Source organism: Narcine bancroftii, chromosome 9, assembly GCF_036971445.1.
Source record: "Narcine bancroftii isolate sNarBan1 chromosome 9, sNarBan1.hap1, whole genome shotgun sequence".
Lineage (NCBI taxonomy): Eukaryota > Metazoa > Chordata > Chondrichthyes > Torpediniformes > Narcinidae > Narcine > Narcine bancroftii.
The window spans coordinates 49,918,588-49,943,893 of NC_091477.1; the positions used below are offsets into that span (position 1 = coordinate 49,918,588).

At 41.7% G+C, this 25,306-nt stretch overlaps 2 protein-coding genes across 16 annotated transcripts in view; one reads left to right on the top strand and one right to left on the bottom strand.

The window, feature by feature from the left end:
• LOC138743573 (dedicator of cytokinesis protein 2-like) overlaps nt 1-25,306 on the top strand; it is a 699,740-nt gene that overhangs the window by 397,492 nt on the left and 276,942 nt on the right. The window lies entirely within an intron of this gene.
• Nucleotides 1-25,306, bottom strand: part of LOC138743574 (protein INSYN2B-like) — a 107,375-nt gene that overhangs the window by 68,783 nt on the left and 13,286 nt on the right. For 14 of the 15 annotated variants that reach the window (XR_011344955.1, XM_069899078.1, XM_069899087.1 and 11 more), the window contains one exon: nt 6,310-6,384. Coding sequence is in view for 14 of the 15 variants with exons in the window: in XM_069899078.1 (XP_069755179.1) it covers nt 6,310-6,384 (75 nt within the window). In the remaining variant the exon portion in view is untranslated. Of the gene's footprint in view, nt 1-1,764; nt 6,221-6,309; nt 6,385-25,306 lie in introns of those variants that run through there. The other variant, XM_069899090.1, reaches the window with a different exon arrangement.

The following is a 25,306-nucleotide window of genomic DNA, read 5'->3' on the forward strand; positions in this document are numbered from 1 at the left end:
GAAAAAAATAGAGAGCCCAGAAAATAAAGCACGAGGCCAGTGCAGTTTTGATGCCCTCTCTGCAAGGAAAAATGTCAGAAACTACGCTAGTATTTAAAAAAAAAAAGTTTTTATGGTCAGTATTCTTCCTTTGAATCGATTATTGGTTTTATTACATTTTTCAATGCTAACATGTAATAAAATATGGATAAATCTGTTTCAGGGAACTCGTGCTGTTGTATTAATCTGTTTCAGCGAGCTCGCACTGTTGTATTAATCTGTTTCAGGGAGCTTGCGCTGTTGTATTAATCTGTTTCAGTGAGCTCGCGCTGTTGTACATTCAAAATTGAGCAGATCAAGCAAGTAAAATGTTTGTCAATATTCAGTGGAGTTCTTGAAGTTTGGGTTTATACCTGCTGTACACGATGAATGTACACCTTTTTGCCTATTATGCCAACAGACTTTGACAAATGAATCAATGAAAGCTGGCCATCTTGAAGTTCATTTGAGGGTAAAACATCCTAACCATGTCAATTCGAAATTGGAATATTTTAAATCACTGAAAGAGAAGTTTGAAAATAGATCAAAAATCATTTCTGAGAAACTAAGTACATTGAACAAGCAACTCCAAGTAGCAAATATGATGCTCATTGATGTAAAAACAAAGATATTTAGATTCATGACACTTCTAGAATTATGCCAAAGGAATATTGCTTCAAGAAATATCAGTCAATTTTGTTGGTTGAATAAGTGTGAGGTAACTAATGCTGCTACAAATGTCATTGTCGACCATTTTAAAATGTTGGTTAACAACTTCAGTGATACATTTTGTGATTTTAAAGGCAATGAATTTTCCCTCTTGGTTAACTCAGCCACTGCTGGTGGACTTATCTGAAGTCCCATTGCAATACTGAGAGGAGTTATCTGAGTTGCAAGATGATGAATCTGTCAAAACATTGTTCAAAGGGAAAGGAACCATGATATTGGTGTCTAACGAGATTGAAAAGAAAGATCCAAACTCAACTACTTTAGCAAGGGAACTATAGATACATTTTCAATTTACTTATTTAGTAGAATATGACTTCAGAGCTGTTAGTGATTTGCTACAAGCTAAGAGGCACTGACTGGGAGTGCTTTATGCTATCCTCATACCAGACTGTGATGCAGCAGGTCAGCACACTTTCCACTGCACAATCTCTAGAAATTGGCCAGGGTTTCTAGTGTCACACCAAACCTCCTGGTCTGTATCCTTCTGTGCACTGTGAATTCAACTGCCTATATAAATGCTTTGTAAATGTAGTGAGTGTATCTAACTCCACCACCACCTCTGGCAACGTGTTCTAGACAGCAATTCCCTTTGCATCTCCTCCCACTTATTTTAAACCAGCACTCTCCTGCTTTTAACAAAGGAAAAAGATTTTGAAGGGTATCAGCTTAGAACGGGAATTTCTTCAACCAGATGATAATATATTTGTGGAATTTGTTGCCACATGTGGTTGTGGAGGCTAGGTCATTAGGGGTATTTAAGGCAGAGATTGATAGGTTCTTGATTAGCCAAGGCATTAAAGGTTATTGGGAGAAGGCTGGTCAGTGCTGCTAAGTGTGAAAATGGATCATCTCATGATTAAATGGGGGGGAAGACTTGATCGGCTGAATAGCCTATTTCTGCTCCTATGTCTTTTGGTCTCATGATTTTATATCTCTCAATCTTCCCCTTTTTTCTCTCTTCATCTGTTTCTGCCTATCACCCTCCCAACTCTATCCCTACCCTACAAGGCTCTGATATCCTCACCCAGGTTCCTCCAATCACAGACCAGCCCCTGGTTCACCCTTCCCTCTCACCTTATTATAGTAGTTATCTCCGCTCGACACTCAATCTTCATGAGGAGTTACAATCTGAAACCCTTTGCTTCCACAGATGCTGTCAGAACCTTTGACTTCCTCCAGCAGTTTATTTTATGACTCCAGTTTTCCAAGTGCTTGAGCTTGAAAGGGGATCTCACTGAGGTCCATAAAGTCATGAGGGGCATTGATAAGGCGAATAGTTACCATCTTTTTCCTTGAATGAGAAAATCTAAGACAAGGGGGTATAATTCTAATCTGTGCTGGAGTGAGATTAAGAAGGGATGTGTGGGGACTGTTCTTCACTCAGAGGGTGGTGGACACATGAAAAGATGGAGACAGGTATATTAGCTTTCTTGAAGAAACTCTTAGATAATAACATGAATGGGGGGATTGGAAGGGTATGAGCATAATGCAGGCAAGTGGGACTAAAGCAAGAGGGCACACTGTTTGGTGTGGACATGTTGGGTCTATGGACTTGTTTCTGTGCCCTCTCTCTCTCTCTCTCTCTCTCTGACATCAACTGCAGTCTCTTTGAGTCTCCTCCAATCCATGCAACAGCCTGGTAAATCTCCTCTGCACCTTCTCCAGTCTCAATAAATCCTCCCTTGCTCCCTGTTTCCTAAAACTGGTAGTGCCAGCCAATGACAGAGGACATGAAAGCCCAACCTTATAAGGAGACGTCGCTTAAATTCAGGATCACTAAACTGTGCATGCAAAACCCTCAAATCACTGGGCAGTGAGAAACAGGAATAGTCAATCTGCACAGTCATTGGTTATCCCTTTGGACTCCATATCAAGGCTTTCAGGGACTACCAGCAAGTTTCCCAGTTTTCCGGGACTGGTTTTATACCCAACAAGCTGGTTTGTACTGGTGTTTGAACTGTAAAGGTTTACCCATGGATCCAATCTGGAGTATTAAATTTATTAAATTTAAATCTAGTCGTACAGCACCGTAACAGGCCCATCCAATTCACAAGCCTGTACCGCCCAATTAACCTATAATCCCTGGAATATTTCAAATGACAGGAAGAAACTGGAGCTCCTGGGGAAAACCCACACAGACATGGGAAGAATGTATAAACTCCTTAAAGACAGTGTGGAATTCGAACCCCATCCCAATTGCTGGCACTGTAACAGCATTGCGCTCACTGTTACGCCAACTGTGCCACCCTCAAAGTATATATTATGAAAGGTTAAAAATGCCCAGAGTGCAAAGGGTTAATGAGCGACTGATCTGATTTTGTACAGAGAAACACAGAAACTTCAGGTGTTTGAACCTGGAGTAAGCTAATGAAAACTGGAGGAGCCCAACAGGTCAGCTGGTATCCATGGAGAGAAATGGTCAGTCAGCGTTTTGGGTCGGTACCCCTTATCATTACTGATTTTTGAGGTGTTGGTTGTGATAAATATTACAGATGTTGTAAGATGCAATCAAACCTTTGCTCCTTTTTCCTGTGGCAGGGCATTGCAGTTAAATGTTAAGTACTCCCTGTTGCTCTCTCTTCCCATTGTTATAATGCACTCGATAATGTGGGCTGACGGAACTTTGGTTTAATGTTTCATGAAGGTAAAAGATCTATATTTATTAAGTCCGCATATTCTCTGGATGTCAAGAAGTGCTTTACACTCTGTGAAGTACTTTTGATACATCATCACTCTAAGAACTCAATACACAACCATCATTTTCCCTAGCATATTCCCATCAACAGAAATATTAGAATGATAAGATTGCTTGCTTTTAGTAATATCACTGGAGGACTTTGAGTACTTTATAATATTGTTTGACGTTGAAAAAGTTTGAATAATAAGGAGAGGATGGATCGGCTGGGGATTTTCTCGAAGTATGGAAAGGGGGGACTTTAGAGAGGTTTATAAAATCATGAGGGGCACAGATAAGGTAAACAGTCATAGCCTTTTCCCAGGGTTGGGGAATCCAAAGGTAAAGGGCAGAGGTTTAAACTGAGAGAGAAAGATTGAAAAGGGATCCAGAGACCACTTTCTCTGCCCAGACTTGGTGGGTGTATGGAACAAGCTGCCAAAGGAAGTGGTAGGTAGAGATAATTGTGATGGTCAAATGATATTTGGGGCATGGACAGCAAAGTGTTAGGAGGATATGGGACAAATATTGACAAATGGGACCACCTTGATCAGCCAAAGGACCTGCCTGTATGCTGTAGAATTCTATGACTTGGTTCAATGCTTTGGAGAGGAATCTTGGTCCAACTTGAGGGGAGAGATTTAAAAGGGGCCTGAGAGGGTATATTCTTTGCAAGGAGGGTGGTGGGAATATGGAGTGAGGAAGTGATGGGGCAATATCACATTTAAAAGACATTTAGATAGGTACATGATAGGAGAGGTCTGGAATAATTTGGGCCAAACCTTGGAAATAGGACTAGCTTGGTTGGCATATGCAAATGGGGCAGAAAGGCCCCTTTCCAGGCTGTAATGACTTTCCCACCATGTATCAAAATAATGACTTTGGGTTTTTCAGCTCCATGTTAGAGTGAATTCCCTACGTTCTACACCAGAAAGTTAGCCTGGAAATGTTGAGTCATGGCTTTGGAGGAGGACTTTATTCTGGACCATCGGCAAGGTGCCACTAACTGATCCACAGCTGATCTCTTTGTGAAAGCTAACCCATCCAGTGGTCTTTCCACTCACATACCACTTTAGGTAATTCCCATGCCATAGGTGTTCTGTGATGAGTAAGGGATTAGTTAAGGCGGTATATGAGTGGAAAGAAAAGTATGAAACACTCGTCTAGACAAAGACTAATCAGTGAAAGGAACATCCAAGCAATTGGAGAATGAATAGAAAATTAGGACAGGGAACAATGCTCGTGTCTTTAACTTTTAAAATGTTTTAAATTAAATTACATTTTTAAATAAATTAATTTTTTTATTTTTTTTTACATTTAGACATTGAGCATGGTAACAAGCCATTTTGGCTTTCGAGTCCATGCTGCCCAATTTACACCGCATTAACCTACACCCCCATTACGTTTTGAAGGGTGGGAGGAAACTGAAGCCCCCAGAGAAAACCCACACAGACACAGGGAGAACGCACAAAATCCTTACAGACAGCACAGGTTTCGAACCCTGGTCCTGTGCCGATTGCTGACGCTCTAAAGGCGTTATGCTAACCGCTACGCTAGCTGTGCCATGGTTAGGACATCGCCTTTCAGCACCAGCGACTGGGACTGGACCTGGGTTCGGTCCAATATTGCACTTCAGAATTACACAAAGTTACTGGAGAAATTCAGCAGGTCCCGTAGCATCCATTTTGGGCCTGAGCCCTTTATCATTCTTTACTTCCTATTGATGCTGCAGGACCAACCGAGTTTCTCCAGCAGTCACAGTGTCTGCGGACTTTCTTGTTACACTGCACTTCAAAATTAATCAGTTTCTATTGTAATTTCTTTGCATTTCAATGTAACTTTCCTGCAATTTGCCATTCAGAGTAAAATTCTAAATAATTTAATCAGCTATTCTTCCCCTTCAATATTTCCCCATCCACGGTTTAATTGTAGAGATCCATCTTACACTTCCGTTGATAGCAAGATCTTCTTTACACACTGGTATGCAGAGATCTTACATTTATCTAGTATTTTCACAACTTTAGTTCAAATGCAAGACATTCCTGATGCTGAAAATATGAAATACAAACAGGGAGCGCTGGAAATATCCAGCAAGTTGGGCAACATTTGGAAACTTCTTGAGCTGGTGACTTTTCCAGGATATTAGGCTTCTTAATTTTTAGATCTCCCAAGGCAGCTTATTATAGCTAATAAAGTACTGATGAAATGTCACATTTTAATGTGAAGAATCTGGGTGCCAATTTTTACAGGAGGGCTTACAAATAACTTTGACAATTGTATGTGATCATTCATGAACTGTTAAGACATCATTGGAGCAGGGCATTGATCAGACCATTAGGATGACTCTTGTTTGACTTGTGGGATGCTTTTTTTTGCTCAGCTGTAAGAGTAGACAGTGTCTGTTTGATATTTTATTTTCAGGACTACAGGTCTGATAGCATGCACTCCCTTCCTTCAGCTGAGGAGTGTCAGCCTGGATTATGCACTCAACTCATTGGTGGAGAACCCAAGCCCTCATCCTTCCAGATATCAGTTAAATAAACCATTTAAATCAAACACTCTTCGAGGTATATATCGATCAAGTCCTGTGCACTCTGTAATGTGGGTATATCATGCACTAAAACACTGTAAAACTGAGCCAACGTGAGATGAGCAAAATCCTTGAATTCTTTTCCTCAACTTCCGAACAACTTTCTCCTCCTTTAGGATGTCCTTTAAAAACGTTCAACATTGACTGTTCACGGTTACCACTAATCCTTGTATGATTATCAAGTTGACTGAGAGCAAACCTGTGAAATGCTGTGGGATGTTTCACAACATTAAATAGACCATGTAAAATGCTAATTGTTGTAAAACAGACAAGTTAGGATAGTAATGAACTGCTGTACCTGTAGATGATACAGGCGGTGTTCTGACAAGTGCTGCAGTTACTGAGGTCCTGGCCAGTCCGATAGAAGTTCCTCCTTTAATGTAAACATGATTAATGTCAATAAAGGAAAACAGAATTGTGTACTAACTAATTGCACTCGGTGGGCAGTAACATAATGTGGATACAGTTACATTATTCAGTCAATACAATCTGCTTGCAAACATCAGTTTTAAGCAGTCACGATCCTACTTCAGGAATATTTAATACTTTACAGCTCCCTGGCTGACCTAAAGCATCTTTTACACTGTTAACCTCATTGTGATTTAAAAAAAATTATGCAGAAAGATGAAGAGTTTGTCAGGAAGTTCAAAAGAATCAAAGAAGTATGAATTGCCACGTTATTTCATAATAGAGCAGGAGGAGATGGATCAGGTGAATAATGAAATTACATCATTTAGACAACAAAGTCCTGGTTGGAATGATGATGATTTGGTTATTCCTGCCTCAGTGACATTCTGGGGTTAAATGACAGTAACTGATTTTTGCAGAGGAAATTTACACGATATACCTATCCTCTACTCACAGGAGAAAATACCTTAGCAATAGTTTTGGTTGTGACTTCTATTTGCTGAATAGGCACTTTCAAACAGGGAAAACACCCATCTGTAAAGGCAAAGGTTCTTTCTTTTTCTTTGGCTTGGCTTCGCGGACGAAGATTTATGGAGGGGGTAAAAGTCCACGTCAGCTGCAGGCTCGTTTGTGGCTGACAAGTCCGATGTGGGACAGGCAGACACGGTTGCAGCGGCTGCAGGGGAAAATTGGTTGGTTGGGGTTGGGTGTTGGGTTTTTCCTCCTTTGCCTTTTGTCAGTGAGGTGGGCTCTGCGGTCTTCTTCAAAGGAGGTTGCTGCCCGCCGAACTGTGAGGCACCAAGATGCATGGTTTGAGGCGATATCTTTACCCTTACGGCTAAAGGCGTATCTCTGAATTCAATGTCGCCGGCTCCGAGGTGCCAATTCCTACCCTTCTTTCGGGAAGGATAATCGCCGGAGCTCAGCGCCTGACCTGAATGTACAGCCACTGCAAGCAGCTGGTTAGGGTGGGCTGATGATACCGTCAGCCCGTGACCCATCTCCCCAGTCACTCCTCTCCCTCCATGACCCCTCAAGGCAGGAGTGGTGGGTGGGAGCTCTCAGGGCATTTGGGAGCTGGTGGGAACCATTAGGGAGTGGCCAATGCAGATTATGACAGCCTCACAGGTCTGCTTCAGCCTTTGGGGCTGCACTCTGTGGCTCAAAATGCGGCAGAGCAATGGCCATCTTCCCTACCCATGATCTCCCATGCAGCTGGAACTGCTCTGTGGTTCCGAGAACAATTGCAGGGGAATTATGGGTGGGGAAGATGGCCATTGCTCTGCCGTGTATTTATGAAGGGTGGCACTATGTCATCAATCGCCCAACCTCCATTGGCTCCGGACGGCGCTACGAGGCACGTCTCAATATGAATGGGATGCTGGAGCAGCCTTATAGAGCTGCTGTCTAAAGGTAAGTTTTAAGATTTCAATCCACTCTTGTAGCGGGCCTCCATGTGAGGCCTGACACGAAATGTCCTTAAGCCTGTTTAAATAGTCCCTGAATGGGTAGTTATAATACACTCAGACTTATCAGTAATTCAACCATTTGCTGCAGAAAGCAGTTCAAATACAAACTTTGATCAGTAAATAAATTCATTGACTTTGTCCTTAGATACAGTCACATTTGTGACATGTGCTGTGATGAGATGAAGGAGAACATTCAGGGATAATGAATCTGGGGATGTCGACACATTCAGGTAGTTTAAATAAAATTGAGGTTGAATGCCTAACTATCGATTTGAATAAAACGTTAAATCCCAACAAAAGGAAACCACAGAGTCATTAATTCAAAGCTTATTGAACCTAGAATTAAGCTACAATGTGATGAGTTTTCAGAGAATGGACAATTTAAGGAGTAATTAGGGCTGGACAGACGGAAGCAGAAACAAAGGGCAAACAGATTTTACAAAGAAGAGTTAAATCTAATATCTGAATTGTGATCGACTTGTCGATATGTGTAAAAGAGATGAAGATTAACCATGGGCCAAGGGAGATTGGGAATGATTAAGTGATAACCTGATGAAAGGGATTGCCAGTGTCTGTTTAAGTAGTTTGAGAACACTTTGGCACCTTTTCTCCTGCCTCCAGTTAAATATGAAATCTGAAGAATATCAATGCTGTCCAAACTGGAAAGGCTAACTTGCACCTTGCATCTGAAGGCATGCGATAGAGTGCATTCAAAGAAGAGTCACAGCAGCAGGGCACAGAAGCAGGACCTTCAGCCCATCCAATTATATGGACCGTCAACTACTCATTTACATCAATGATCCCATTTTATTTGTACTCCTCACTCTCCCGTGAACTCTTCTCAGGTTCCATCACTCATTCACATGCAAGGGGCACTATGCAGTTATTAATTAAGCTAGTGACCTGCTCTTCTTTAGGATGTGGACGGAAACTAGAGCACCTGCAGGAAAACAAGGTGTTTGGAGGAAGAGGGTGCAAACTCCATGCAAGCAACAACTGTGTTCTGACAGATATGTCAACAAGGCAAATGTTTTGGTTTAATTTCTTTGAGTACTTTTTCTCCTGAATCCTCAGGCAGTAAATTCAACAAGTCCCCTCTTACCTCAACATGTGATTTACCCCTGTACCAACCCCAATATGTGTTCCTATTGCCCAGCTAAGGCCATTTGGTGTCTGATATTTAAAAAAAAACATTCCCTCGCAGGTGAAGTCAGTAAATAATGTTTGGTGACCCTCCTGTAATTAAATGCATTTCATCAGTTGCCAAGACCCTGAAGAACGCGTTTAGATTTACTCGTGTGATATCAGTGATACAAGATTTCAGCTTAGCGAACAAATAGTTCTCTGTCGAGCAAAAAATATTAAGGACCCTCTGAGCTGGAGATTTGTACATTATTTAGATGGAGAAAAGAAGAACCAGTTTCCATTGGCAGTTGGACGGTGACCAGAGGACTCAACACAAAAGTTCATGATAAGATAAACATTTTGTGATTGGTTGATTTTGATAGCACTGCCTGTAAAGGCAATGACAGAAAAGTCAACAGTCACTTTAAAAAGTTTGCATACTTCATTAAACAAAGAAAAGCACAGGGCCATGAAGAAAGTGTGGAGAAATGAGTATAAGTGAACAGCTCTTTCAGTGATTCTTTCTGTTCATTAAGATTCTATAATTAACTGGGGGTTGCCAGTCTTTGCTGATTTCAGTTGGTTTGGCATTGAATGTGAAGAAACCTAGGTCCCTTGTGACCATAAGGCAAGCCTACCCTCTGATGCAGACACCCAGTCAAATGAGGAAGCTGTCTATCATCTGCATGAAAGAGCAAGGACACCCTGTGCAATGATCCAATTCAGCCTCTTTACACTACAGGGAAAGCAGATTATCTGGTGATTATTACACTGTTCTCTGTCAGATATAACTGTGCACAAATTGCCTGCCATGGTTCAACATTTGACAACATTCCAAAGGGGCTTCATTAACCTTTGGGGTGTTCCGACATCATGAAAGGTGCCCCAGAAATCCATGTTTCTTTTTCCTGGTGGTGAATGACATGTTATTAACTTTGAGGAGCTGCTGTGTCCTATAATTAATTAATCCACATAGATGAACTGACTCAGTGACAGGACTCTGGATTAATGATGATATCTATTGCCCCATTAATTCACCCATGTCACACTGCTACAAGTCAGCTCCCTGCTTCTTCGGTCGCCACTGCCTTCAGAAGAATGCCAGCAAAATGATGAGAAATAGTCTTGCAAATCATAGAAGCCCCAAGTAGGTTAAAGCAGCACTGTTTGCCTACCTGGCAAAATAGGATTCAATTGATTTTAAAATCTGCATTTTTAATAGCAAATTAAGAAAACAAGAGGAGAAGTAGGTTGCGTTTTACACGAGAAATCAACAATTTTTCCTGAACAGCCTGAAATCTTACTGATTCAACATTGATTTTTCTGATTTTTAGGAACCCCCCCCCACCCATCTAGTTCTACTGTTTCTATCTCTTCACCTATGCCTGCACATATCTCTCTCTCTCTCTCTCTCTCTCTCTCTCTCTCTCTCTCTCTCTCTCTATCTTCATAAAAGGTTCTGACCTGAAACATTGACTGAACATTTCTTTCCATGCCCTCTGACCCACTGAGTTCCTCCAGCAACTCTTTGTCTGCTACAAATTTCTTGCACCTCTTCTCTTATTCAATTAAATCATCAATCATCTGCTTTCTTTTCTGGGCTCCCTATCACTCTGTGCCATTACCTCAGGAAAAATGTGTCGATTTCAGTGTCTAAGGCCTCAATGAACTTTCAGCATGTAGATTGTTTTAGAAGAGAGTGTCTTCCAGATTTTCACTGACTCTTCAGGGAAAACTTCACTCCTTCACTCCTCTAGACCTGCCTTGATGTTAAGCTAATGGTCTCTTCTTGATTTCCCCCGGATAAACATTTACTGAATTGTCGTAAACTAACTTACACAACTTAAATGCTTCATTTTGATCATAGAGTCCACAGCAAGCAAATGAAGCCTTCAGTCCCTTGAGTCTGTGCTCATCATAAAGTGCACACTAATGTTAATCCTATTTTATTATCTCCACATTCAACAGCATCGGCTGTTGAGGAACTGCGACTCTGCCTTCAGAGCAGGCTACAGGCCAATGCAAGAACCAAGCTGTCCAAGGCCATCATGGTGTCAAAGAGGGCTCATGCCCAAAGGATTTAGAGACACTTCCGGGATAGTGGCGACACACTGCGCATGTGGGAGGACATCCATGCTATCACTAACCACAAACCCCCATCAGTTGCTTGTGCTGTGGATGACTCCCTCCCGGATACTTTGAATGACTTCTTTGTGCGTTTCAAGGCGAAAAATGAAGCAGAGGTGAGGAAATCCACACCTTCCCCATACGAACAGGCACTGCATCTCATGAAGGGTAAAGTTAGAAGGATGCTGCTCAAGGTCAACCCTCGTAAGGCTGCGGGACCAGATAACATCACTGGCAGGGTGCTCAGAGGCTGTGTGGACCAACTAGCTAACCTCACAGACATCTTCAACATCTCCCTAAGCAACGCTATCACCCCTGTGCCGAAAGAGGCCCTCAATGTCTTGTCTCAATGACTACCGTCCTGTCGCACTCACGTCCACCATCATGAAGTGCTTCGAGAGGCTAGTTATGGAGCACATCAAGGCTCAGCTGCCCCCCTCACTGGAGCCCCTGCAGTTTGCGTACCATCCCAACCGATCTACAGATGATGCCATTGCCACCACTCTCCACCTAGCCCTCACCCACCTGGAAAACTCGTATATTCGAATGTTGTTCATAGACTTCAGCTCAGCATTCAACACAATCATACCACAACACCTGATTAGGAAGTTGAACCAGTTGGGCCTAAACATCCTCCTCTGTAAATGGATCCTCAACTTCAAGGTAAATAAGCAGCTCCATGGTCCAGATAAATGGTCTCTCTTTTTCACTGTATGCTGCAATGGTTATGGTATGAATGACAAATAAACAGGACTTGTTGACATTCCCTTCATCTCCCCTCAGGTTCTACCACTCACCCACACACTGCAGGGAATTTAGAATGGCCAGTTGGTCCCCCACCCTTCATGTCTTGGTGGGGGGGGGGGGCGGGAATTAGTGCAATCAGAGGAAATCAACAAGGTCACTGGAAGACCATACAAACTCCACGAATACAGTATCAGAGATCAGGATTGAACCTAGGCCACGAGAGATTAGACAAAAGGTACACTAGCTTGTGCCATTGTGCCATCCAATCAACTCAAACCCAGAGAACACAATGGAATGAAGGCAATACATCCACAACTTATTCTTCTGACCATGTGATCATGACATCTCTAGTTAATTGAATAGAGAGAGTGGTCGTTTACAGATAGGAGAGCTCTGGCCACTGGTGTACCATGGCAATTGTTGTTATTTGCCATTCATATTAATGATTTAGATGAGAATGTGTTTGGTACATTGAAAAATCTTGTAGATGATTATTGATGGTATAGTGGGCAGTGAAGACTTTAAGGTTATCTTATGTCAGAGGATTTTGATCAACTCGGTAAATAAGCTGACTAACAGCCAGTAATTCAGATCACTTTGAGGTATCATTTTTTTTGATATCAAGGCAGGATCTACACTTAATGGTTGGATCCTGGAGGATGTTGCAGAACAGAGACTGGAGATAAAGATCCTGAGTTCCCTAAAAGTGGTGACACGGGTAACTACCTGGTGAGGGACCTATCTGGTATCTATCGGTCAGGAAATTGAGTGCAGGAGTTGAGATGTCATGTTACCACTGTACAAGAGATTGGTAAGGCCACATTTGGAGTATAGGTGCTCCCCTACTCACAATGATCCGACCTGATTTTTCGAAGTTATGATGGTTCGAATCTGTACTTCCAATGTCAAATTCCAATCTGTTCCCATGCTTGCGATATGTGGTACCATCCAGCAATTTTAGTTCAATGTTTCAAACATTCTTCATGCCCAGCGTGCTTTCAGCTGTGTATGTTAATGTTTATTTTTCTCAGTGTGGAATAAAGGTATTCAAAATTTAATTGTATAAAATCATAGGTCCGGTATTCTTTTTCGACTTGTGATGTATTTTACAAAATGTAACCTTATCGTAAGTTGAGGGGAGCCCCTGTATTGTGTGCAGTTCTGATCACCCTGGCAGGGTGTCATTAAACTGGAAAGGATTCAAAAAACACTCATGAAAATAATACTGGGACTGGAGCACTTGAATTGCAAGGAGAAACTGGATAGGCTTTTTTCCTGCTGTGTAAAATGTTTATAAAATCATGAGGGGTATAGACATTAAGGTAAAATAGTCATTGTCTTTTCCCCAGAGTAATGAAGTCTAAAATGAGATGGTATAGGTTTAAGTTGCAAGGGGAGATATTTAAAAGAGAGCTGAGGGGCAACTTTAATGTGCAAATCGTGGTATGGATATGGAATGAGATATCAAAATGCTGTGTTAGTGGCTCAGGCCATCACACAACTTTCCCCCTTCCCCCCCCCCCCATCTATTACCTCCCACTGCCCAGGAGTAGCCAAGAAAAGGATTCATCCCATCTCACCCAAGTTGTCCCATCCCCTCTTCTGTCAGGAAGAAGTTTTAGGTTCAAGGACAGTTTCTCTCCTTCCTTGCTGGAATGAACCCCTAAATAGAAAAATGATGCTGTCTTTCCTCCATATCAATTGATCTCTCTCTGTAACTCTGCACTTTGTAGTTCCTTCCCCCGCCTCACTTGTCTGGTGTCTACTGGTGTGCTCATGGAACTATCTTTATCACTACATCTTGCTACAAGTGGCCATGAAGTTGAATGAAGGAAGCGGGAAGAACTCCAACTTTTAAACGACACTTGAACAGGTATTTGTACACGCTATCTGTCAGGAGTTGGTACCTTCTCCCCATGCCTGTATGGGTTTTCTCAGGGGGCTCCAGTTTCCTCCCACCATTCAAAACGTAGCAGGGGTGTAGGTTAATGGTGTGTAACTTGGGTGGCGCGGACCTGTAAGCTGAAATTGCCTGTTACTATGTGGTATGTCTAATTTTTTTTTAAGTTAAAAATTTTTTAAGTTAAAAATTAGGAATTTGAATTTTTTTTTAAAAAGGTACAGTAAATGGGTTAAGAAGGTTTGGAGGGATATGGGCTGAATGCAGGCAGATGGGACAAGCTCAGATAGGTCACTGAGGACCTATTTAAGCAAAGGACCTGTTTCCATGCTGAAGAGCTTCAGGAGAGAGCTGTTTAAAATAATTTCAAGACTATCCTCTCTCCTAACATTAATACTTATCATATTAGTTAATGCATGAGCACATGATATTCTGTTTCAATAACTTATGGAGGTGCTTTTTTTAGGGGTGATGGAGGATGATAATTAAATCATCCTTTTGTTCAGGAGAACAAATAAATTGCCGTGAACTATGAATCTCTATCACAGTGTGAACGAAGGTTTGTTATGTACCTGCGATTTCAGTCTGAAAACATATTTCTAATGACACACCCAGATTAGGGGAGTCAATGACATAACAGAAAGTAATGGCAGCTGTGGCTGTTTCTCGATAATCAATGCGACTGTGTTCTGACCCAGATACTTTGTCGTGAGTCTGTGAATTATTGATGCTCTTCCTATCGAAACATTATGCCACAAAGGAAGGGAGGAAAAGAGAAGTGGAGGGGGGAATAAACCTAAAAAAAACTTCATTACATTAGCAATTCAACAGCCTCTCCTGTCTAGAGTTTCCTACTGAGCTGACTGACGCAACGTTCAAGGCCCACTTCACATGAGTGTCTGTATATTTAGGACAGACATCTCTGGAGCTTCCTCCATGCACTTGGCTGCAGCTCGAAATCCTCTCAGTGTCACAGCCAGACAAAAGACCTCAAATCCAAATGAATCAAAAATCCCACCTTAATTAGCTGGCCATTACTGAGACAGTTCAAAACCTAAAAATCCTGGAACCTTTCAGCAGGCCACACAGCAGACATAGAAAGCAAAACAGAGTAGTATTTCACCACATCAGGCAAAAAATCTTTACTATTCTTTCTCCACAGATGCTGCCTCACCTGCTGAGTGTTTCCAGAATTGTTTTATTTCAGATCTCCATCACGGGACAATCCCTTTGGTCCACATGTATGAGCCTAGTATGATGTCCAAAACAGGCTAAATCACGGATCGCCCTCCATCTCCTGCATATTCATGTGTTTAGGTAGAAGCCTCTTTAAAACAACTATAATAGTATCTGATTACAACACTACCCTAACAGTCCATTCCAGGCATCCACCACTCTGTAAAATATTTGCTCCACAATTCTTCCTTAAACTTTCTCCCCATCATGTTAAATGCATGTCCACTTGAGTGTGATGCTTTTACATATGGGAAAAGATTCCGATTGTTTACCATATCAATCTTATGATTTTATAAACTTCTATCAACCTCCTACATTGCAGAGAAAACAGCTCATGTTTGTCCAACTTCTCTCATAACTCATACCCTCTAACTCTCTTTTGTACCCTTTCTCAAAGTCTCCACACCGTTTCTGCAGTAAGGCACCCAGCCTTCCAAATGCAGCCTAACCAAAGTTTATTTTTATCGCTTCCTTACTTGCACTCACTGCCCCAGTCAATGAGTACCAAATGTCTTCTTTATCACTCTATCTACCTATGTGGCCACTTTCAAGTTAGTGGCACGGTTAATGTAACAGTTAAGTGCAATGCTATTACCTCTTTTCAATCTTCTTCAGCATGATGCTGAAACAAGCCATGAAAGACCTCAACAATGAAGACGCTGTTTACATCCGGTACTGCACGGATGGCAGTCTCTTCAATCTGAGGCACCTGCAAACTCACACCAAGACACAAGAGCAACTTGTCCATGAACTACTCTTTGCAGACGCCCATTCAGAGCCAGTTCTTCAGCGCTTGATGTCCTGTTTTGTGGAAACTGCCAAAATGTTTGGCCTGGAAGTCAGCCTGAAGAAAACTGAGGTCCTCCATCAGCCAGCTCCCCACCATGACTACCAGCCCCACCACATCTCCATCGGGCACACAAAACTCAAAACGGTCAACCAGTTTACCTATCTCGGATGCAAGGATCGACAACGAGATGGACAACAGACTCGCCAAGGCAAATAGCGCCTTTAGAAGACTACACAAAAGAGTCTGGAAAAATAACCAACTGAAAAACCTCACAAAGATTAGCTAATACAGAGCCGTTCTCATACCCACACTCCTATTCGGCTCCGAATCATGGGTCCTCTACCGGCATCGCCTACGGCTCCTAGAACGCTTCCACCAGCATTGTCTCCGCTCCATCCTCAACATTCATTGGAGCAACTTCATCTCCAACATCGAAGTACTCGAGATGGCAGAGGCCGACATCATCGAATCCACGCTGCTGAAGATCAAACTGCGCTGGGTAGGTCACAGCTCCAGAATGGAGGACCATCGCCTTCCCAAGATCGTGCTATATGGCGAGCTCTCCACTGGCCACCGAGACAGAGGTGAACCAAAGAAAAGGTACAAGGACTGCCTAAAGAAATCTCTTGGTGCCTGCCACATTGACCACCGACAGTGGGCTGATATCGCCTCAAACCGTGCATCTTGGCACCTCACAGTTCGGTGGGCGGCAACCTCCTTTGAAGAAGACCGCAGAGCCCACCTCACTGACAAAAGACAAAGGAGGAAAAACCCAACACCCATCCCCAACCCACCAATTTTCCCCTGCAACTGCTGCAACCGTGTCTGCCTGTCCCGCATCGGACTTGTCAGCCACAAACAAGCCTGCAGCTGACATGGACATTACCCCTCCATAAATTTTCGTCCGCGAAGCCAAGCCAAAGAAAAAAAATTACAGTGGCAGTGACCCAGAATCAAAATCACCACTGTCTCCAGAGAGTTTGTATGATCCCCTCATAACCTGTGTGAGTTTTCCATGGGGTCTCTGGTTTCCTCCCACTTTTCAAAGACATATGCTCTTTGAACAAATTTTGTGACATGTTCATGACAATAAATTCTGATTCTGAGTAAGTTAATTGGTTGTATGGGTGTATTTGGCCAGTGTGGGCTCAAGGGCCAGATGCCATGTTACCATGCTGGGTCCCTAAATTATTTTTTTAATAAATTAAATGTTAAAAATTACAAAGCTATGATCAGGACTCCCAAATTCCTTTGCACACATGATAAGCAATTTAAAGTGGCCACCTCATCTTCCACCTATACATATTTGGAGTCTGTAGTTGTTTATTATATTGTATTTTCATCCATGTGCTCGTGCAGAATTAATATTCACAGGAAATGACATTTTCCCAGAATCAAGGCACTGAACTCAGTTTCATTGGATGGAACTGTTTCACGAAGGATGTCAGTCGAAACTTGGTTTCAGCACTTATGTACCTTCTACTCTGACCCTTCTTTTTTGGGGACTCGTTTTATTGATTACTGGATCTCCAAATCAATCTGCTGCATTTGGTGAGATCACCTGTCCTCCACAATGTGAGAATGACATGGCGGGTACTGTGAAATTGGCTGATCACAACAATATTTATGCTTCACCCACCTCCTCTGTTACTCCAGGCTTATGTTCTATTCTTTTCTTCTCTCTGCAGGTTCCTAGCTTGTGTTAAAACAAATCACTGTTATGTTACTTAACACTGGTGTAGTTAATTGGGTGAGGAAATTTCTAACCAATGGTGAGGAAATTTCTCCCACATATACCTTCAGAACTAAGGGTTATTTATATATATTAAATATATTTATATATATTAAAATATATATATATAAATATGTATATATATATTTTTTTAAAATATATAAATGTGTGTGTATATATATATATATATATATATATATATATAAAAATGTGTATATATATATATAAAAATATATATATATAAAAATGTGTATATATATATATATATATAAATATATATATATATATATAAATGTGTATATATATATATATAAATATATATATATATAAAAATGTGTATATATATATATATATAAATATATATATATATATAAAAATGTGTATATATATATATAAATATATATATATAAAAATGTGTGTATATATATATAAATATATATATATATATACACACACACACACACATACACACACACACATATATATAAACACACACACACAAACACACACACACATATACACACGCACGCGCACGCACACACACATATATATATATATATATACACATCTCCAATATAGTTTTCATCTTGCCAGGTTGTCACATTTTCTCATTGTCAGCATAACCAAACTTCTATTTTCTACAAAATGTCCCTCATTTACTGACTTAGAATCACTCAAAAACTCAACCTATCGACCCTAGCTCCAAGGTGGTAGCAATAACGAGATGGCCCATAGGTTCCACTCCATTAAGCTATTCCTTTGTTACCTCTGGAACCTCTCACCCAAACCAACAGCCTTGAGCAAGAAGCAGTGGAAAAAGGAAGTGGTTCCTCACCAATTGGAAGAGGTTCATAAAACTCGAGGGCAATTAAGGCTGAGCAACATAACAGGTCACTGTTGGGCATTCTATTTTGGAAAAAAACAAGCCCCAAATCACCACCACTGCATTCTTTGGAGAGATCATCCACCTGAAATGTTAATTCTGCATTTCTCCCCACAGAAACTGCCTTACTTGTTACGTATTTGCAGCATTGACAGTTTTTATTTCAGCTTGTAATAATCTGCAGTATTTTGCTTTAGGAAGGACAATAATTATTGTTCTGCCCAACAATCCAACTGTTCCATCGACCATGCATTTACACATATTTCACAGTCAGTTTACAGTAGCCAGTTAATGTAGCAACCTTCACTCCTTTGGGAAACCGGAGGACATCTGCGTAGTCACAGGGAAAACATGCAAACTCCACACAGACAGCACCAGAGATCACTAGTCCTGCAAAGCAGTGGTTGCACGAGCTGCTCCACAGTGCCACCCAGACTGGAAATTAGTAAGTGAGAAAGCAAATTAATTTTAATTTACTTCCCTTACTCCATCTCCAGCTTTAAAAATATGTATTCTCTTTCTTTAACAGTTCTGTTGAAAGGCCTCCACAATCTGAAACATTATTTCTCTCTTCACAGAACCTGTGGAAAGTTTCTAGCACTTCCTGTTTATATTTTAGGATTCCAAAATCTACAGTTCTCTCTCTTGAGTGGTTATAGATGATTAGTCATGATTGTAACTTCTTTTCCAAAAATTCATACATCTGTAATGGTCAATCGAGCTTGGAAGATTGCATGTGTAGGAAGAATAATTGCAGGAGATAGATTGCAGATATGTATTTAAAATGGAGACTGATCTATTGTGGAGCACAAAAGTGCTGGAGAAACTTAGCAGGTCATGCAGCATCCAGAGGAAGTACAAGGCAGTTGACGTTTCGGACCTGAGCTTGGATGTTGAAAATCAGGCAGATTTTAAAATTTCATTTCATTTCACAACTTCGGCCCATGACTCCATGCCACCCAATTTACACCCAATTAACCTACAGCCACTGGTACATTTTGAACGGTGGGAGGAAACATGAGCCGCTGGGAGAAACCCACACAGACATGGGGAGAACCAACAAGCTCCTTAAAGAGAGTGTGGGATTTGAACCTATGAACTGATCGCTGGCGCTATAGACGTGTTGCGCTCAACCGTACTGCCTTTATGTCTAAATAAATTTTTTAAATTATTTGCAACATGGTAGAAGACGATTCTACCATTGTAATCCATGCCACTCAGTTACACTCAATTGACCTACCAAATCCATATGTTTCTTAGACAGGTTTTTATGCAGGTCATGGGGAGAATGTACAAACTCTTTACAGTGGTGGATTTGAACTCGGGTCACTGGTGCTGACATGGCGTAAATGGTTGGTTGGGTGGGGGGGGGGGGGAAGGAGAAGGTTGAGGGCAAGAGTAAGACTTTTGGCTGTGGAAGTGAGTCTGGCCGTAAAGCGTGAGAGCAGCGGGGCACAAGGAGAGACTCACAGAACTCCATTCGAAGTGCGGAGGAGAAATTCATCAGGCTGCTGATTTTATCCAGATATACTTCAGTCTATTTTACATACATATCTATTATTATTATTAAACTGCAGATAACCCCTCCACACTGTAATTGTAGCTTTCTGGCAGAGGTGGCTTCAAATGCAGCATGAAATGGTGTACATCGGAAAAGTAGGGCAGTGCAGCACTGTATCTGGTGGGTTTGTTGCTTCACGGCTCGTGTGACCCAGGTTCTATCCTGATTTGGTGCTCCCCGTTAATGTGCATGGATTTCCTCTATATGCTGTCTCATTAAAAAGATAACTGGATTATTCAAATTCAGGTCAAGTTCATTGCCATATGTACTGAGGTACGGAGAGAAATGCTGCTTTACAGCGGCCAAGCTGGTCAACCCCTACTTAGCAGTGGTTAAAAGCAGATCACAGAGTAACAAGTCACAGAGAGAGATCAGAGCTAAAGCTGGACTGACAATAGCCACAACAGCAGTGCGAGTATAAGACAGTTTTCTTTCTTTGGCTTGGCTTCGCGGATGAAGATTTATGGAGTGGGTAAATGTCCACGTCAGCTGCAGGCTCGTTTGTGGCTGACAAGTCCGATGCGGGACAGGCAGACACGGTTGCAGCGGTTGCAGGGGAAAATTGGTGGGTTGCGGTTGGGTGTTGGGTTTTTCCTCCTTTGCCTTTAGTCAGTGAGGTGGGCTCTGCAGTCTTCTTCAAAGGAGGTTGCTGCCCGCCAAACTGTGAGGCGCCAAGATGCACGGTTTGAGGCGATATCAGCCTACTGGCGGTGGTCAATGTGGCAGGCACCAAGAGATTTCTTTAGGCAGTCCTTGTACCTCTTCTTTGGTGCACCTCTGTCACGGTGGCCAGTGGAGAGCTCGCCATATAACACGATCTTGGGAAGGCGATGGTCCTCCATTCTGGAGACGTGACCCACCCAGTGCAGCTGGATCTTCAGCAGTGTGGACTCGATGCTGTCGGCCTCTGTTTTAATAAACTAATATATACACTAAGAGGTCTTGTCTCTGCAAGACAAAGCTGGAAGGCGAGACTGTAGCTCTGGACTGCTTTATATACAAGGTCACTGGGATGACCCCTGGTGACCTAGTACATATCACCACATTCACCCCACTGAGACAAACCTGGAAGTGTACATATTAATTTATTAAATTGTACTGACAATAACCACAACAGCAGTGCGAGTATAAGACAGCTTTAATAAACTACTATGTATACTAAGAGGTCTTGTCTCTCTGCAAGACGAACCTGGAAGGCTAGACTTTAGCTCTGGACTGCTTTATATACAAGGTCACCAGGTTGATCCCTGGTGACCTAGTGGTATAATTACATTTAACCGCAAAAGCCACCTTACATTATGAGCGTAAGGTTCATTTAGGAGTCATAACAGCAAGAAAGAAACTCTCCTGGGTTCACAGGTCAACCTTATTTCTGACACGAGGAGGATGAATGGAGTGTGGGATGAGTCTCGTAATACATTGCATTGGCAGGTTAATTGCTTCATGTGTGTAATGCAAGTGCTGGCTCGTTTGGGGAGATGGGTAGATGATAGGAATGTAGGAATGCTGTGAGGATAGGCGACAGTGGAAACTAGCTTGGGAATGTTATGATAGCCAACATTGACTTGATGGGCTGAATAACCACCTCTTTTGCTGAGAGGAGAAGTGTCTGATGACACTTATTAGATATCAATATTAAAAACACATCAAAAAAGATTGATCCAGATTACGAACTCAGAACTTTACATTGCGGCATGGTGGGAGAAGCAGTTAGCACAATGCCTTTACAATCAGGACTGGATGGGTTTCAAGTCCCACACTGCTGTAAGGAGTTCTCCCCGTGACTGCGTGGGTTTCCTCCAGAGACTCCGCTTTCCTCCCACCCTTTGAAATGCACTGGGATAGAGAATGATGGGATGTAAATTGGGTGACGCTGCCTCGTGGGCCAAAATGGCCTGTTATTGTGCTGCAGGTCTAAATAAAAAAAAATACATGCACTCAGGTGTTGATTTTCTCCAGAGGGTATTATGTTAGGCTGACTAGATGAGTATGCCAGCCCATTACCTAGAAGCATAGTGCAGAAGGGAGGCAATCGTTTTTCTGGGTCAGAGATGCAGGTGTGCGAGGAGCTATCAAATTAAGTTCAGGAATAATATCGGACCAAATCCAAGGAAACCTGGCGCTTGTGGAGGGTGAAGGTGGAGGAAAGGCTCAGTGACTCTTAAGGGTTTCTTGAGAAACGTTTTCATTGCTGTTCCCGAGAAAGATAGAAGGAGCTCACTGACACGATTCTCCGAGGCCAGTTTACTCCCAAAATACAAAATGGGTGACCAGGTTCATCAGAAGCCCAATTGAAAACTGCCTGGGAACCTCCCCAGCTCTTCTGCAGTAAACTCAGTGAATGTTACCATGGTAACAGAATGGCATTACATTACTAACTAGTTTGAATTGGAATAAAATGCTCCAACAATAAGAAGTTATTTCAAGCACATATTATAATGACAAAGAAGAAATAACTCAGTGAAAATACACTGTGCATCAGCGTATTTTTATTGGTAACTCCAAAATAATAATAATTATTTGTGTAATTTTAGGTTAGATGGTGAAAATGGGTGAGGAAAACACTTATTTTCCTTGAACTGTGCAACTAGCTGCAAGACACTTCTGCCCAGGAATTTTCATTATTGGTCTGAAGTATTGTGCTATATGTGTGGAATATCCAGCACAAAATTTTAAATGTTTTATGAGCTAATTTCTTTTTTCACATGAGAAAACAGTGTTAACTCGAATTGCTCATATACACAACGTTTATCAAAGCAGTCACCCATTTTCTGGGTTTCATAAAAATGGAAGAATTAAAACTGAACAAACATAAATAATCATAATAAAGGATATACAATTAGAATTTTAAAAAGAGAAAAAAAAACAGAAATACTTGATTTTGTTCCTTAGTAGAATGGTCAATTATTCAATTGTACCAGTCATGGGTTAAAAATACATTGCATTTTGGGATAAAATGCTGCAGGGTGAATTTATGAAGTTATTTTAAGCAAATAATTTATGTTTTTTGTACACAGTAACTGCATTCCATGAAATTATTGCCATATTTGTTAAAAAAAATGATTGGAACAGGAATAAGGACTCATTCCGGTTCCGGCATTTTACCTCCTCGACCCCTGGTAATTTTCACGGATTGTCTGTCGTGTAATCTGAACTGCTAGCAATCCGTGAACAATGGAATAGAACAAGTGAATAGGATGTCCAGCCTGCGAAAATATCGCATGTCAGGTATTCTGCCTAAATTCGCGGTGTGATGTGGACATTTGGAGTTTTGTTCATTTCTGTGTGAATGGCCACTCCCTGATACATTTCAGAATGGAAAAAAATCACGTAAGTTCTATGTAAAAAAAAAAGGTTGTTTTTTTTATAATGGGGAGAAGCTCAGAGTAAATGATGGCCCCTGGTATGTGCTCTTGTTCAATGAAGGAAATAAGGATGAGTCTTGCAACTATAGACCATTCTGATAAAGCTTGATAATGGAAAGGCTATTTCCAAACATTGATTCAGAACTGGATTAATAATCATCAAGAGGAAAATGACTTAATTGAAGCATTAAAAGTCATAATAACACTTTTGATAGGGATTTTTTGGTAGGGGAACAGATAGAATGAGGATGATAAAGTCGATTCGATATACATGAACTTACTTTTCACTCATTTATTCCGAATACATCTTGCACTAACCAACTGCAAATAGTTTTATTTTTATTTTCTTTTGTTTCTCTTGTGTGGTAATTTAATTCATACTTTTTGTTTTTAACATGCATTTTACTTTGCTTGTGTGCCAGCAGCCTGCAAAAATTTCAGTGCATCTGTACTTAATCAGATGACAAACTCTTATCTCATGTCATAAGGCTTATCAGAACATGGCAGAAAGGGGATTGATAGCCTTAGAATAAACCACAAGGGTTTGTGGTGGAATGATTCTTTATCAGACTGGAGGAAAGTAAATCATGGGATCCTCCAGAGATTGGTGTTTGCCCCATTGTTTCCTTTTCTATACCAGTGATCCAGAGTTTTGAGGGAGAAAGTTGAAATTTTTAAATTTTCAGCTAGCAGAAATGTTGGTAGTATTGTGGACTGTGAATAGGATGGTGATATATACAGAGCCGTTGTCATACCCACACTCCTGTTCGGCTCCGAATCATGGGTCCTCTACCGGCACCACCTACGGCTCCTAGAACGCTTCCACCAGCGTTGTCTCCGCTCCATCCTCAACATCCATTGGAGCGCTTTCATCCCTAATGTCGAAGTACTCGAGATGGCAGAGGTCGACAGCATTGAGTCCACGCTGCTGAAGATCCAGCTGCGCTGGATGGGTCACATCTCCAGAATGGAGGACCATCGCCTTCCCAAGATCGTGTTATATGGCGAGCTCTCCACTGGCCACCGTGACAGAGGTGCACCAAAGAAAAGGTACAAGGACTGCCTAAAGAAATCTCTTGGTGCCTGCCACATTGACCACCGCCAGTGGGCTGATAACGCCTCAAACCGTGCATCTTGGCGCCTCACAGTTTGGCGGGCAGCAACCTCCTTTGAAGAAGACCGCAGAGCCCACCTCACTGACAAAAGGCAAAGGAGGAAAAACCCAACACCCAACCCCAACCAACCAATTTTCCCCTGCAACCGCTGCAACCGTGTCTGCCTGTCCCGCATCGGACTTGTCAGCCACAAACGAGCCTGCAGCTGACGTGGACTTTTTTACCCCCTCCATAAATCTTTGTCCGCGAAGCCAAGCCAAAGAATTTGCAGTAGATTCCAAATGATCTGGTTAAATTCAGCAAGGATATGTATTTTATTTTGGAGAATCAAGAGAGATATTATGGAATGAAGGATGCAGTTATATAAATTATGCAGGAGAGAGGAACTTGGGAATACAGTGTACACGCATAAACAAATGTAGCAGGGTAGAATGGCAAAGTGGTTAATAAGCCATACACAATTCTGAGTTTTATCAATAGAGGCATAAAATATAAAGTAGGAAAGTAATGGACCTTTGTAAAATACTGGCCTCATGATTCATTGTGTTGTGTTCTGATCACCTCATGATAAGAAGGATATGAAGGCATTGGAGAAGGTCCAGAAAAGATTTGCAAAAGTGTTTCCTCAGGTGATGTACCACAGTTCCAAGGATAGATTAGAGAGGCAAAGAAAAGGCCGAAGGGAGATTTGAAAGAAGTTGTATAATGATAGGAAGGGTTATGTGTTGGGCAGAGAAGAAGGCTCTTCCCATTGGTGGAGATGGTCATGGACTGGAGGTACCAGGGATACAATATAGGTAATACAATGGGGTGGCCCAGTTAGCAGAGCAGTTAGAG